This window comes from Chaetomium fimeti (genome assembly GCF_033439085.1).
Source record: "Chaetomium fimeti strain CBS 168.71 chromosome Unknown B0H64scaffold_5, whole genome shotgun sequence".
NCBI classification, from domain to species: domain Eukaryota; kingdom Fungi; phylum Ascomycota; class Sordariomycetes; order Sordariales; family Chaetomiaceae; genus Chaetomium; species Chaetomium fimeti.
In genome coordinates this window covers 481,715-495,667 of record NW_026944333.1, presented here as the reverse complement: position 1 = coordinate 495,667, position 13,953 = coordinate 481,715, and the positions used below count along the sequence as shown (strand labels likewise).

The 13,953-nt window shown below is 59.0% G+C and overlaps 3 protein-coding genes across 3 annotated transcripts; 2 read left to right on the top strand and 1 right to left on the bottom strand.

The window, feature by feature from the left end:
• Positions 1 to 843: 843 nt before the first annotated feature.
• Positions 844 to 2,759, top strand: B0H64DRAFT_418027 (amino acid permease/ SLC12A domain-containing protein; the record flags this gene model as incomplete). The annotated part of the gene is made up of 5 exons (XM_062805288.1): positions 844 to 1,012; positions 1,084 to 1,180; positions 1,251 to 1,502; positions 1,570 to 2,532; positions 2,606 to 2,759. 5 exons carry the CDS (start codon positions 844 to 846, stop codon positions 2,757 to 2,759), a joined length of 1,635 nt encoding a protein of 544 aa, XP_062657471.1.
• Positions 2,760 to 2,833: 74 nt separating this feature from the next.
• On the bottom strand, positions 2,834 to 6,496 carry B0H64DRAFT_176920 (Utp21 specific WD40 associated putative domain-containing protein). The gene is made up of 3 exons (XM_062798856.1): positions 6,270 to 6,496; positions 3,514 to 6,217; positions 2,834 to 3,378 (listed from the first exon to the last, which is right to left on the bottom strand). Exons 1-3 carry the CDS (start codon positions 6,381 to 6,383, stop codon positions 3,038 to 3,040), a joined length of 3,159 nt encoding a protein of 1,052 aa, XP_062657470.1. The 5' UTR covers positions 6,384 to 6,496; the 3' UTR covers positions 2,834 to 3,037.
• A 1,056-nt stretch (positions 6,497 to 7,552) lies between these two features.
• B0H64DRAFT_325317 (histidine phosphatase superfamily-domain-containing protein) lies at positions 7,553 to 12,625 on the top strand (the record flags this gene model as incomplete). The annotated part of the gene is made up of 6 exons (XM_062800695.1): positions 7,553 to 7,858; positions 8,078 to 8,726; positions 8,777 to 8,798; positions 9,092 to 11,720; positions 11,786 to 12,222; positions 12,280 to 12,625. The coding sequence occupies 6 exons, from the start codon at positions 7,553 to 7,555 to the stop codon at positions 12,623 to 12,625; spliced, it is 4,389 nt and encodes a 1,462-aa protein (XP_062657469.1).
• Positions 12,626 to 13,953: the final 1,328 nt, after the last annotated feature.

Genomic DNA, 13,953 nt, shown 5'->3' with positions numbered 1-13,953 from the left:
ACACCGAGTTCCCCAGGGCCCCCACGCTGGAGCAAGGGCTGAGAGTGGCAAGTGGGCAACCGTAGGGCTTGGCTCAGCTTTGGGAGTGGAGGAGGGGCAAACCAACGGCGAAGATGGCTCGAGCACGGCACGGATGGCAACGGCGTAAACCTTGTTTAATGGCACCCTTCAACATGCTCGAGATATAACAGGCTCGCTTGAAGTCGCTTGAAGGGACGTGATGCCCGCTTCATGCCCACTACATGGCCGCTACTGCAATCCCTCGTGCCTCATCCCAGTAGTTCCCAGTAGTTGCCAGTTGGATCCCGCCGCTCTGCTTACGTACCTGCTTGACTGGGAACGATCGTCATCACTGCAGAACCCGCAGACACCGCAGACACCGGTACACCGGCACAACCTGGCAGCAAGTTTGGGGAGAATGGAACCAGAATGGAACCTAAAGTCCTGAACCCAGAAATTTGGGATTGGAATTTTCCACCTCGCTCGCTCTTTGGGATCCCGAGTGTGCCCCTCTACCTCGCAATCACCATGTGTCTTGGCCTCGGCCCCCTTCCCCCACAGCAGCACCGCATTGTTTTAATTGTTTAAATGCCTCCACCTCCCCACCGGTTCTCTCGATCCCCATTCTGATTCTGTATCGAAGGTTTCCCAATTGAACCCCCCGACACCCTCATGACCTTTGTCGCCGAGTTCTTTTCGCTCCTCCTCAAGCAGATACATTGAGGCGCCACGACCGCGAACCCACCCCCACCTCCCCAACCAGTCGCCTGGCCAACCCCCCCTTAAGCCAACCCCAAACTTCCCCGTCCACGGGTTTCCGTGGGACGCGACGAGTCGAGGCAGATGGCCTCGACGGCACTCGACGTGGAGGGAGGCGCCCGCCGATCGGCCTCCCTCAAGGAGACGAAGGAGGTTCCCACCGGGATTGGCTCGCCCGAGGATGTCTCGGTCCACAGCATCGCCGGCGACCACACCCACCGGACCCTCAAGTCGCGCCATATCCAGCTGATTGGTGAGGCCCGCCGTTCTTGCGTGTGTTGAGTCGAACTCGCCTGCTGACTTTGTGTGTGTGTGTGTGCCCAGGCATCGGCGGGACCATTGGCACGGCGCTATACGTCCAGATCGGCCGGGGGTTGATGAATGGAGGGCCTGGTAGCCTCTTCATCGCATTCACGCTGTGGTGAGTATGCCGGGAATACTGAGAACAGCCAATTTGTTCTGTCGATGATAAGAGAGCTGACTTGTCGTAGGTGTACCTTCATTCTCGCCGTGACCTTGTGCATGGCCGAGATGGTGACCTACCTCCCCATCTCGTCCCCCTTCATCCGCTTCGCGGGTCGCTACGTCGACGAGGCCTTCGGTTTCGCCGCCGGATGGAACTTCTTCGTTTTCGAGGCTGCGATGGTGCCCTTCGAGATTACCGCTTGCAACGTCATTATCCACTACTGGAGTGACGCTGTACCTGCAGGGGGTATCATTGCTATTACCATCGTCCTTTACGGGTATGGCGTCATCTCTCTCATTCCCGCGCTCCAAAGAACATTGTGACTGACCCTCATACCCAAACAGAATCATCAATGTTCTTGCCGTCAGGTTCTATGGCGAAGTCGAATTTTGGGCGGCCCTCGGCAAGGTGATCCTCATCGTGGCCCTGCTCCTCTTCACCTTTGTAGCCATGCTGGGCGGCAACCCGCTGGGCGACCGCTTCGGATTCCGGTACTGGCAAGACCCGGGTGCCTTCGCCGAGCTCTACCACACGGGCGGGCTGGGCCGCTTCATGGGGTTCCTGCAGTGCCTGATCCTGGCGTCCTTCACCATCGCGGGGCCCGACTACGTCTCCATGGCGGCGGGCGAGTGCGAGAACCCGCGCTACGTGATGCCGCGCGCCTTCAACGCCGTCTTCTACCGCCTGACCGCCTTCTTCGTGCTGGGCTCGCTCGCCGTCGGCATCATCGTGCCGCACACCGACGAGGAGATGAAGGCGGCCTTCGACGGGGGCGCCCCGGGCGCCGCCGCCTCCCCTTACGTCGTGGCCATGAACCGCCTCAAGATCCGCGTGCTGCCGGACATTGTCAACGCCATGGTGCTGACGGCGGCCTTCTCGGCGGGCAACAGCTACGTGTACTGCGCGTCGCGGTCGCTGTACGGCATGGCGCTCGAGGGCAAGGCGCCGCGCATCTTCCTCAAGTGCACGCGCAACGGCGTGCCCATCTACTCGGTCGGGCTGGTGCTGCTGATCGCCTTCCTCGCCTTCCTGCAGGTCTCCAACGACGCCGCCATCGTGCTGCAGTGGTTCGTCAACCTCGTCACCGCCAGCCAGCTCATCAACTTCAGCTGCATGTGCGTCACCTACCTGCGCTTCCACGCCGCCCTGAAATCACAGGGGATAGATCGTCGCACCCTGCCGTACCGCGCCTGGTTCCAGCCCTATGCGGCCTGGTACGCCCTGATCGGCACCTTTGTCATGACCTTCATGGGCGGCTACATGGTGTTCCTGCCGGGGAACTGGGACATCCCCACCTTTTTGTTCTCGTAAGTTCTGGTCCCCGAGCTAATAATATCCCTTCTTGTTAATCGAGAAAGAAGACGTGCTAATAAAATCCAGGTATACTATGATCGCCATCTGCCCGCTGCTGTACATTACCTGGAAGCTGGTCCACAAGACCAAAATCTACAAGGCCCATGAGATCGACCTGCAGAAGAACATGGACGAGATCGCTGCGTACGAGCGCACCTATGTGCCGAGCAAACCAACGTAAGCATCCCTTTCCTCTCTAACTTTTGTTGTAGAACGGCCCGCTGACAGACAGGTTAGAAACCGCTTCGAGCGTGTCTTGGACTGGCTGTTTGGGTAAATGGCGGAGGAAACAGGGTTGATATGATGGCGCTAGATCATGAGGATGAGATACCCCGGCATCGTTGGAATAAATTTTGCTTGCTTGCGATGACGCTTGCTGTCTCGCCCCGTCCTTGTTTTGCCTGTCTTGTTTTGTGTCTGTGGATATCATCCCGTAAACCGCTCGCTCACTCACTCACTTCACGTCCTCGGACTCCTCAAAAACCCAACCACCCCCCCGCAATACCCCACCAGATCATCCAACCGCTCCCGCTCCTTACCCTGGTGCTGCTTCCATTCGCCCAGCGCGGCCAGCAGCGGCTCGTTGGCCATGACGAGGTCGAAGTGCAGCCGCAAGAAAACCGTCATCCACGCCTGCGTCAGCTCGTAGTCGCGCCGCGCCACCAGCCGGCTCGTCAGCGCCCGGATGAAGTGCAGCAGCTCGTTGGACGAGTCGTCGCCGAACCCCATCGAGAGCGACCGCAGCTCTAGGTCGGCTGCCGATGGCGCCAGCGATTTGAGGTGCTCGAGGAAGTCCGTGTCTGTTAGGGGGGGTAGTCAGTGCTTTGTAGGATAAAAAAAAACAACCAAACCTGTGCGTCGACGCACGAAGGGGACGGGAAACGACAAGGGAAGGGGAAAAAAAGGAAAAGAAGGCGAGGTGCGGTGGTACTCACAATCACCCGACGCGCCACAAACAAGCAGTTTCGACGTGAGCGCCTGCTGGTTCCGCGCGCGATCGAGCTGCGTCAGCCGCGAGCCCTCGGCCTCCCTGGTCTTGGTGTCCGGCCCCGCGGGCACGAGCGCGTTGGAAGCACCCGCGCCGCCCACGGCCGGCAAGAAGAACGGCGCCTTCTCGGGCGCCTTGGGCGCCTCCTTGGGCTTGTTCCGCGCCTTGATCAGGTCGATGTGCAGCAGCGTCTGCCAGCGGCTCTTGGGCACCAGGCTGAGGGTGGTCATGTCGGCGCTGAGCTGGTCCAGCACCGGCGCCGTCACGCCGTCCTCCTCCTCCTCGGCGGCCCGCTGCTCGTCCTCTGCCGCCGCGTCGAACGCGGCTTCGATCAGGCCCTGTCCGCCCTCGCCCGAGGTCGTGGGCGCCGAGATCTGGCCGATCTCCTTGTCGGAGATTTGCCGCGTCGGCACGTGCTTGAAGAGCGTGCGGTTCGTCCAGAGCTGGACCCCGAGATCGCCTTCGACAGCGCCCGCGAGATACTCACCCGTCGCCGAGAAGGCGAGCGCCGTGCAGGGCTTCTCCAGCCTGAAGGCATCGATCAGATGGCTCGTGGGCAGGTCCCAGACGCGGACGATCGAGTCTTGCGACGCGGCGACGATCCACCGGCCGTCATTGGAGAAACAGAAATTGTTGATGTCGCCACGGCAGCCCCAGAACTCGCGGATGGTCTGTTTTGTTTCTACGTCAACGACCCGGATGGAATGGTCATCGCAGGCAAAGGCGATGAGGTCGTTCCCTGCGTGGTAGCGGCAGCCTGTGATTTTGACCATGGGCGCCCAGTCGATTTCGTCGACGAGGCTGCCCGTGACAAAGTCCCAGAACTTGATTTTACCGTCGAGCGAGCAGGAGATGACGGTTCGGTTCAGCGAGTCGACAACAATTCCCGTCACGGCCTTGGTGTGCTTTCCTGTGCCGGGCGCAAACGTACGTTTGGACCGTGACTGGAGCTTGTTGACTTCGTCAAGTGCCTTCAACTGCTGCATCTTTAGCTGCCGTAGCTGCGCCGGAGTCAGTCTCGAAGGAAACCGCTGCCTTTGTTTTCCAGATTGCAAGTTGAACATGTCGATGCTGCCCCCGCTTGAGCCAACGAAGGCAAAGGTGCCGCAGGGGCTCATGGCAACAGTCGACACGCTCTCCCCGTCGCCCGTCTTGAACGCCCACCGGCCGGCTCTTTTCCTACCCCAAAACCACGTACGTGCCCAGGGGTCGTCCTTGTGAGCCGTCACCACACTCTCCCAGCCAGTCATGCCGCTAAGTTGGGCGCTCGTAAGTTTGTTCTTATCATTGCCCTTGTCCCAGATCATCTGTTTGCCTGGCATGGCGCCCATCCCGCCATCTCGATTCAGCGAAGAGGCGATGCAAGTGACTTCCGGCGCCTTGAGGTCGTCCAATGTGGTTGTTGGGCCATGCGACATGGAGCTGCCAGCCAAGATACCAATCTTCCTCGCCTTCTTCCGAATGGCGCCTTGGCTGAGTTCGGCGCTCTGCCCGTCACGGCGTAAACTCCACCCCCACAAGCTCCTGTCGCGGCCACCGCTGATCAACCACTTATTCCCGCCCTCGGCTCCGTCGAAATCTGAGGGTAGAAATTGCAGGCAGCGCACTGGTGCCGCGTGCCCGCTGCGCATGTGCAAGATGCGCGGGACAGGCGAAAAGGGTGACTCGTCGAATATCCAAGACTTGAGAGAATTGTCGAGACCGCTCGTGACAATAACCGGCTGCCCGGGAAGGAACTCGACTTTGCTGATTCCTCCACGGACCTCCTTGTTGTAGGACGGGGGGTTGTGCGCGCTCCGGAGGACACCCATTATTCTCCCCCCTTTATTGAGATCCCAGAAGGTGACATCCCCACCAACGCTGGTGGCAGTAGCCATGACACCATCCTTCCTCCCGTCCTGACCCGCTCCCTGACCGTCGCTTCGGAACGAGATGCAAGTAACCGGGGCATCCTCGGTCCCGGCATTCAACCGAAGGACAGGTTTGTCGGTAAGAACGTTCTGTAGAACTAGCGGCCCTCCTGAGTAAGCAATGGCTAGTAGGGATAGAGCCGGGGAGGGCTGAAGGTAGGTGATAGCGCCGCAATCTGGTGTCGGCGGCAGGATCGTGTAAATAAGTTTGCCCGTGCTGATGTTCCAGATCTCGACCCAACCATCTTTCCGTCCGACGAAGATCTTGTTGAGGAAGGTGGGCATGTTGCAGACACCGCCGCTGATTTCATTGTCGCCCTTCTTTGTCGCGGCTGTGAAGATAGTGGTGTAATGCTCCAACGTCGACGACTTCCACACCTCTACCCTCGTCAAAGCGCATGCAACGATCCACGAGCCAAATATGAGGATCTGCTTGATGGGCTGGTCCAAATCCGCAGGCAGCTGGAGCTCGGCAGCCTTCTTACCGCGCTGGAACGCCCACAACCCCTGGGGTTCGCCATTGCGCGGGTCGCCCCACGCGGCGAAGACTTTCTCCTTCCAAGAATAGGTAGCGGTAATGTCGGCCGGCGTCTGGGGGCGCGTGACGAAGACAAGGTTGAGTCCGCGCTTAAGGTCGTAGGTCTGCAGGGCGCGACCGACAGAGGTCGTGATCTGGAAGGTTGTCTTGCCGAGCGGAATCGATGCAAACGGCACGGCAGTGGGAGAAACTAGACCAATTGTCTAAACAGTCAGAACGGGTCTATGAATGAAACAAGCAGGATGGAGTGCTCACTCGGAATGGCGCAAAGATGGTCGAGCCTCGCTTGGCCGCTGAGGGCGACGCCTTGACGACGGCATCGACCCTTTGGCGCTTTGTCGACGGCCGGTCAGGCTCGGAGTGGGGCATTGTGTCGCGCGCGGCTGCCGATACGACCACCAATGGGCGTTTCTGGTTCGTGATGATGGTGATTCCAAACTTTTGAAGTTTTCCGCAGCCTCGTCCGAAAAGGCAGAACAGCCCCACCAAAAAAAAAAAAGCCCACACCTCCCGAGGTACCATGCACGGGCACCTTCACCTTCCCACACCTTGGCTAGACCCACTAAAGTTTCCATGCGCCGGCTTTAAACCACCGAGCACCGAACTTCCAAGATTCCAAGACCCGCATCCGATGTCCCAGACCCGTTCCCAGACCCGTTCCCAGATGCGCACATGCCAGCTGCAAGGACCGCATCTTGACCGCCTTTATGATCCTGAGCGAAAGGTTTGCTAGCCTATGAGGGCGCGACATCTCAGTTTGGCCCAAACGGGCTACTTGTCACGCGACCACTTGTATTGTGCTACATGGCACCACTGGCATTTTATATAGTGCCTAAAAACAGACCATGAGGTCCTCGAACTTCAATTGTAGAGAATCGGTGTCCAAAACCGAATTCGATAACCATGTTTCTCCAAAAGGGGCGAGTTTCGGGAGGTTGATATGGCTCGTGCCGACATGCCTGCCAGATCTCTGCTCTCTGGCGTCATGGCACTGGGCTTTTGTGCCCCTCTGCCCCACCACAGAAAATAATCCTTGGCGCCAGCAGCTTGAACCGCCATCCATTCCATCTGGCGCAGCCAGCCGGGCAGGGGTTGGTTGGCCCATCAGTCCCGCCATTTTGCGTATCAACCCCTTGGCCTAGCCCGGATCGTCTTCCACTCCATGACTCCGGTTCTCGGGTTGGCCTCTTGGCTGGTCCATTGAGCCGGGCGGCAGTCAGTTAATTGCCTATTTATCTCTATTTTATTTTTATTTTATTTTCACGTGGGAATGCAGAACATTCGTGCCAAGTTCTCCTTTGCGGAATGTCCTCCCGTCTTTGTACATTTGTACCGAATGTGTGAGCTTTGCCACCGCACCAAATGCTCCCAACCTGGACCACTAGATCGAAATCCACTTTGAGCCCCTAGCATTTGGAAGTGACATCAGACCGTCGAGCGCCGACTTTGCATACCCGCATGTGCTGGTCGATTTAAAGCCGGTTGCAGAGCCAACTTTACTAGAAGCTTTCCAACTGTCGGCTCCCGCCAACATCACCATGGACCCGAACTCCAACGATCCGAACGCAACCATGGGTTCGACTGGTTCGGGTGCTGCCAGTGCCACGGCATCATCGCCTCCTCGACCGGAAGATGATCTAGAGCTCAGTTCAGGTACTACGGGACTCGGAAGTTCAATCCAGGCCTCCCCGGCCGCGGAAGGAACGACAGAATCTAGACCTCAGTCCCGGCAAGAGGGTCGCGGTTCCCACTCTCACAATCTTTCGTCCTCGTCTGCTCTTTCCATCCAAAAAGCCAAGCAAGTCGAGCCCGGCACCACCACGACCCACGCAGAAAGAGCGGATGTGTCCATGCCCCCGCCGCCCCTTCCAACCCATATTTCGGCGAGGGAAGACTCGGCGGAGACGGTCGTCTTAAACCCAGTCGAGAGTTCCCAGAATTTACAAAACCTGTCCCACGACCAAACCCCCACCTCAACATTCTCGCCCCGAGACTTTGCCGTCACTGTAGCCGACCCCGACGACCCAGATACACCCCGCTTACAAGCAGGCACCACCGCCGAGACAGCTTCACATCGCGGTCTTTTCGATCCCACCCTACGCAGTCCCCGCACATCCATATCCGAGGGTCCGGTCAGCAACCGTATGAGCATCAGCTCCCTGTACAGCCTAGCATCGGCTCGTGGCGTCCCCAGCTCGGCAGCATCGGCCAACGGCAGCGATACCGGCAGCGTGACTAGCACCCAGATCCATCGACCCGCATCCGGCATCTTTGCATCAGGCGGAGGACCCAAGATTCCTAGCACCCCGCAGTCCGAGTCCAAAATATCCAACATGACGGTCACAACAGGGGGTCAGGGGTCGCCGGGAACACACCAACTTGCAACACGTGAGAAGCCCCAGCAGGGACAGCAGCAGCAGAGCGGGACAAGCCCCACGCCACGCCCACAGCCCACCAGGTCTAGGAGCCGGGCGAAGCGTAGGTTTAGCGGGAGCACTGGCGCTAGCAGCCACAACAGTCCGAGTGGTGACCGCGCCCTAGCACACCGGCTAGAGAAGGAAGAGCACAGGCCTGCTCCGCTGGGTGTTATTGGTGTGTGCGCTTTGGACGTCAAGGCGAGGAGCAAGCCCAGCAGGAACATCTTGAACCGGCTCATCCAGAACCGCGAGTTTGACGTCTGTGTCTTTGGAGACAAGGTCATCCTTGACGAGGGTAAGCTTCCCCATGTCGTTTTTGCTGCCATTCAAGCTAACAGAAGATAGAGGTTGAAAATTGGCCCATATGGTGAGTGACCATCCTCCAGCACGCCTGAGTGCCCTGTACTAACGGTTCAGTGACTACCTCATATCCTTTTATTCAGATGGTTTTCCCCTTGATAAAGCTGTCGCTTACGTCAAGGCCCGCAAACCGTTCTGCGTCAATGATGTGCCCATGCAAAAGATCCTTTGGGACCGTCGCCTCTGCCTGCGTCTGCTGGACCGCATCAACATTTCAACCCCTCAGCGTATCGAGGTGAATCGCGACGGTGGCCCGACCCTGCTCACGCCAGACATCTGCAAGCACATCCGGGAAGTGAGCGGCATCACCTTTGAGCCGTTTGACTCGGAATCGGAAAAAGCCAAATGGGCCTCCCCTCGGAAGGTGGAGCTACTCGACGGCGGCGATATCCTCTCCGTCGACGGCACCTTGATCAAAAAGCCCTTTGTCGAAAAGCCAACGAGCGGCGAGGACCACAACATTATCATCTACTTCCCCTCGTCTGCCGGTGGCGGTGCCCGCAAGCTGTTTCGCAAAATCGGCAACAAGAGCAGCGAGTATGTTGAAACACTGAACGTCCCGCGCGCCATCACCCATCCGGAGGACAGCTTCATCTATGAGCGCTTTATGCAAGTGGACAATGCTGAAGACGTCAAGGCCTACACAGTAGGCCCGGCTTACTGCCACGCCGAGACGAGGAAGTCGCCTGTCGTAGACGGCGTCGTCCGCCGCAACACCCATGGCAAGGAGGTGCGGTACGTGACCGCGTTGAGTACCGAAGAAAAAGAGGTCGCCAGCAAAATAAGCACCGCCTTTGGCCAACGCGTGTGCGGCTTCGACTTCTTGCGCGCCGGCGGGAAGAGCTACGTTATTGATGTGAACGGATGGAGCTTCGTCAAGGACAACGACGACTACTACAACCACTGCGCCAATATCCTCAAGGACATGTTTATTAAGGAGAAGCAGCGTAGGGATGGACGAACACCGCCTATGCCTTCGCCCGCCATCTCCGACGTGGATCCCATGTCGGTTCGCGCGAACCACCCGGCCAAGGAGCGGGATCTTGTCTCCCAGGGCCGGCCAAGCGTGGATAGGTCGGCGCGCGAGTCGCTCGTCGAGCCGCTCCCGCCGGTCAAGCCCGATTCGAAGCACAACAGCATGCCCGCCAGTCCGTTAGCCAGTCAGTTTGCTGCTGGTTTGCAGGACAGCGCGCCGTCCACTGCGGCGTCCGTCAAGTCCGCCTCGCCATCCATTCTACCGGAGGCCGCAGTCCAGGACGAGCAGGAGCCGCCGCCACCGCCGCCTCCCAAGCCCAGCTGGAAGCTTAAGGGAGTGGTGTCAGTCATCCGCCACGCAGACCGCACGCCCAAGCAAAAGTACAAGTTCACATTCCACACAGCCCCTTTTATCGAGCTACTCAGAGGTCACCAGGAAGAGGTTTTGCTCATCGGCGAACCGGCGCTGGCCAGCGTGCTTGATGCTGTAGACTTAGCCATGAAAGCCGGCGTCGAAGATCCCGCTAAACTTAAGGCTCTCCGCAACGTCCTTATCAAGAAGGGCAGTTGGGCGGGCACCAAGGTGCAAATCAAGCCCATGTTCCGAAAGAAGGTTGATGCAAAGGGTTCAAAGCCCCCCAAGGAACAAAAGGACGCCATCAAGGAAGAAGAGCCGTTCCTCCAAACTGACGAGGATACCGACAAGCAGGGCACCGGAGCGGAACCCCGCAAGCCGCCTCGGAGAACCGACTCGCTCTCGGGGGTGACCATGTCCAAATTCACAGCCGCCGAGGAGAGCCTCGTCCTCGACAAGCTGCAACTAATCGTCAAGTGGGGCGGCGAGCCGACGCACTCGGCGCGGTACCAGTCCCAGGAGCTGGGTGAGAACATGCGCGGTGACCTGGGTTTGATGAACCGCGAGGTGCTTGACGAGGTGCACGTCTTCAGCAGCAGCGAGCGCCGCGTCGTGACCAGCGCGCAGATTTGGGCGGCCAGCTTTCTTAAGAAGAAGGACGTGCCCGAAGATTTTGTGACCGTCCGAAAGGATCTGCTCGACGATTCCAACGCGGCCAAGGACGAGATGGACAAGGTCAAGAAGAAGCTCAAGGGGTTGCTGCGCAAGGGTAACGAGCGCCCACCGCAGTTCGCTTGGCCTGAGAACATGCCCGAGCCGTCTGAGGTACAGACAAGGGTTGTCCAGCTGATGAACTTCCACCGCAAGGTGATGCACCACAACTATGCAAAGCTATACAGCGGCGCCGTGAACTCGCTTAACGCCATCAGCAACCCCGGCACGGAGAAGGGCCTCGCCGAGGGAGGATCGTCGGCCGTGTCGGTGTCGTCTCTCGCCTCGGCGGGGTCGCTGTCGCAGGCGAACTTGGTTAACACCATACAGGCGCGGTGGTGCTGCGGTGAGGACACGGAGCTGTTCAAGGAGCGGTGGGAGAAGCTGTTTGCCGAGTTCTGCGACGGTGAGAAAGTTGACCCCAGCAAGATATCAGAGTTATACGATACTATGAAGTTTGACGCCCTCCACAACCGGCAGTTCCTCGAGTGGGTGTTTACGCCACCCAAGAGCATGCTGGAGGAGGAGTACGGCATCTCGTTAAACGGCAAGGAGGGTGGCAAGACGTCGTCGTCCGGCTCGAAAGACGCCGAGGAAAACAAGGGCGAGGAGAAGTCTGCGCCGCCGGGCACCTTGACCGAGAAGATCGAGACCTCGGGCCACAAGGCCGTTCGGCGCATCTTCCGCCGCCGGTCGTTCCTCAACGGCTTTCGCAGCGGTGGGGAGGCAGAGCTGCCCGAGAAGTACTTTCACCTATACCGTGGTAACAGCCAGACCAAAGCGAAGACGGACGCGCGCTTCGAACCGTTGCGGGAGTTGTACCAGTTGGCCAAGGTGCTTTTCGATTTCATCTGCCCGCAGGAATATGGAATTTCCGATAGTGAAAAGGTGAGTGGGAGACAGCGGAGCCGGTGGTAGCGGAGACTTTACTCACCAGTATTGTGTTGTCGCAGCTTGAGATCGGTCTCCTGACCTCGCTCCCGCTGCTGAAGGAGATCGTTGAGGACCTCGAAGACATGCAGGCGTCGGAGGAAGCCAAGTGCTTCATCTACTTCACCAAGGAGTCGCACATTTACACGCTTCTCAACTGCATCCTCGAGGGCGGGCTCGAGACAAAGATCAAACGGGCCACGATTCCCGAACTCGACTACCTCTCGCAGATCTCCTTTGAGCTGTACGAGATGCCCGCCGACCCGCCCGTGGACGCCGAGGGCACGCCCGTGTTCAACTACAGCATCAAAATCACCATCAGCCCAGGCTGCCACGTTTTCGATCCACTCGATGTCCAGCTGGATAGTAGGCACTGCATCGGGTGCGCGCCGCGGCGGAGCTTGACGGCCCATGCTGACTGGAAGGTCGTGATCGAGACGCTGAGGGCCAAATTCCACCAGTGAGTGCCCCCTTGTTCTGTCCTTAAGACGAGCAAATATTGATGCGCGGCGTGTAGGGTGAAATTGCCCAAGACGTTCCTAGCCGTCAACCTATCGGATGCTTTCACGTTCCAGGAGAAGCAGCATCAGAACGATAACGAGGTGCTCGAGATGAAGCCGATCAAGCACGGAGAGTTGACCGGGTCTCTTGAGCCGGGCGAGTCACTCGAGGTGATCACAGACTCCGCCACAGGGGAGGCAGTTTCTGGTACGCCTACAGCCGTGGAGCCAACCGCAGAAGAGTCTCTTGATACACCCACCACGGTTACCGCCACGGACGTCCCAGCTCCCGAAACGACCGTGCTGGACACACCAACGGGGGAGGCTGCGGGTGGAGCCGGCGGCGAGAAACTAATGGATTAATTTCCAGTTCTTCCAGGAAGGATCACGGCCCGATTTCTGGCGCTGACCGGTGTGGTCCTACCGGCTTAATCACTGGAACCCGGGATCGCGCCACAATATCAACCCAGAACGGCAAGGGGCTCGATCGTGGAAGTTGGCAGGCCCGGCGGGTTTCCATTCCCGTTGGTCAGTCATCTTGGCGTGGCGAAACCGGTCGCCGGCTGTTCGTGACCTGTTGGGGGGTGTGCTGGCCGGCTGTGCTCAGACTGGTGTTTTCCTGCTGGACATGGCCTGCTCCTCACCGCCAATTCCCCCTTCTCCGCGACAAGGCCATGTTATGTATTGGTGGGCATTCCGCGACGCCGAACTGCCAGGGGTGCGCAGTGGGCAAGTCAGAGCGCGGACGAGATCGTCCATGGTACGCGAGGAACGGAAAGAATAAGGAGGGGGGTAGAGTTTATGAGGGGACCCGGCTATAGGACGGGATCTCGGGATGGTTACATGGCATAGAGGACGCTAGAGTGATAAACAAGCTTATTATGTGTGATAGACCGGATGCGCGGGAGCAATAAGCTGAGATCGGATGAAGTGAGAGAAGAAATGTGATCGGTCGCAGCTGGGCGATCTCTGGTTCCGGTTTCTGTGAAAACCGTTGCAAGATTGCGGGACGGCCCTGCGGCGTGGGGACAGGATTGGTGGCATTTCACCCATCCACCAGCGTGCGACGGCGACCTTCCCCATGCCTGCGATGCTCGGTTAATACATCTGGGGAGCGGGGGGACGAGATGCGCGCAGGGTCATGACAGGTGAGAGTGGGTTTGCCTGCTTTCCCTGCGGTCGCATCCCGCGGTCCGGCGCGAAGAGCCAGGCGAGCAAGCGAAGAAGCGAGCAAACTTGGGGAACGAAGGGCAGATCCGAGTCCGTGGACGTGATGATGGGCGGCTGCGGCTCGCTTGTGCACTTCGGCTAGCTCGTCACATCCCCTGCCTGCCTTGCTGCCCCCCCCCGCGACATCGAAGCCAAGGCGCGGCCCCCATCCCTTTGGTGTTCCTCGCTTTCGGTGAGAGGAACGGGGGACCGGGCTCTGCGCGACAGAGGTATGTACTTCGTACCCGGCCTCGTCATCGTCTCGCCCGTTCGGCGACATGACATCACGCGCGCTGGGGCTGGCTGGACGGAGTGTTTCAACCTCGAGAAAAAGTGCCGAGGGGGCGGCGCTGGAGAATTACGCCGGTGCCGGTGGGTTGTCGGCCCGGAGCGACTGCCGTAGGGGCTTGTCAATGGGGTTCCGAAACCCGCCGCCAACCTTATATGTGCATGGGTGGGCGGAAACGCGTCCCTCTTGTATC

What these genes read in the sequence shown, in the direction of transcription:
- B0H64DRAFT_176920 (XM_062798856.1), bottom strand. Translation starts at nt 6,383, where the DNA reads ATGCCCCACTCCGAGCCTGACCGGCCGTCGACAAAGCGCCAAAGGGTC. An exon ending in CCATCTTTGCGCCATTCCGA is followed by an intron (nt 6,218 to 6,269) that starts GTGAGCACTCCA and finishes CTGACTGTTTAG; the next exon opens with ACAATTGGTCTAGTTTCTCC. An exon ending in TTGTGGCGCGTCGGGTGATT is followed by an intron (nt 3,379 to 3,513) that starts GTGAGTACCACC and finishes CCCCCCTAACAG; the next exon opens with ACACGGACTTCCTCGAGCAC.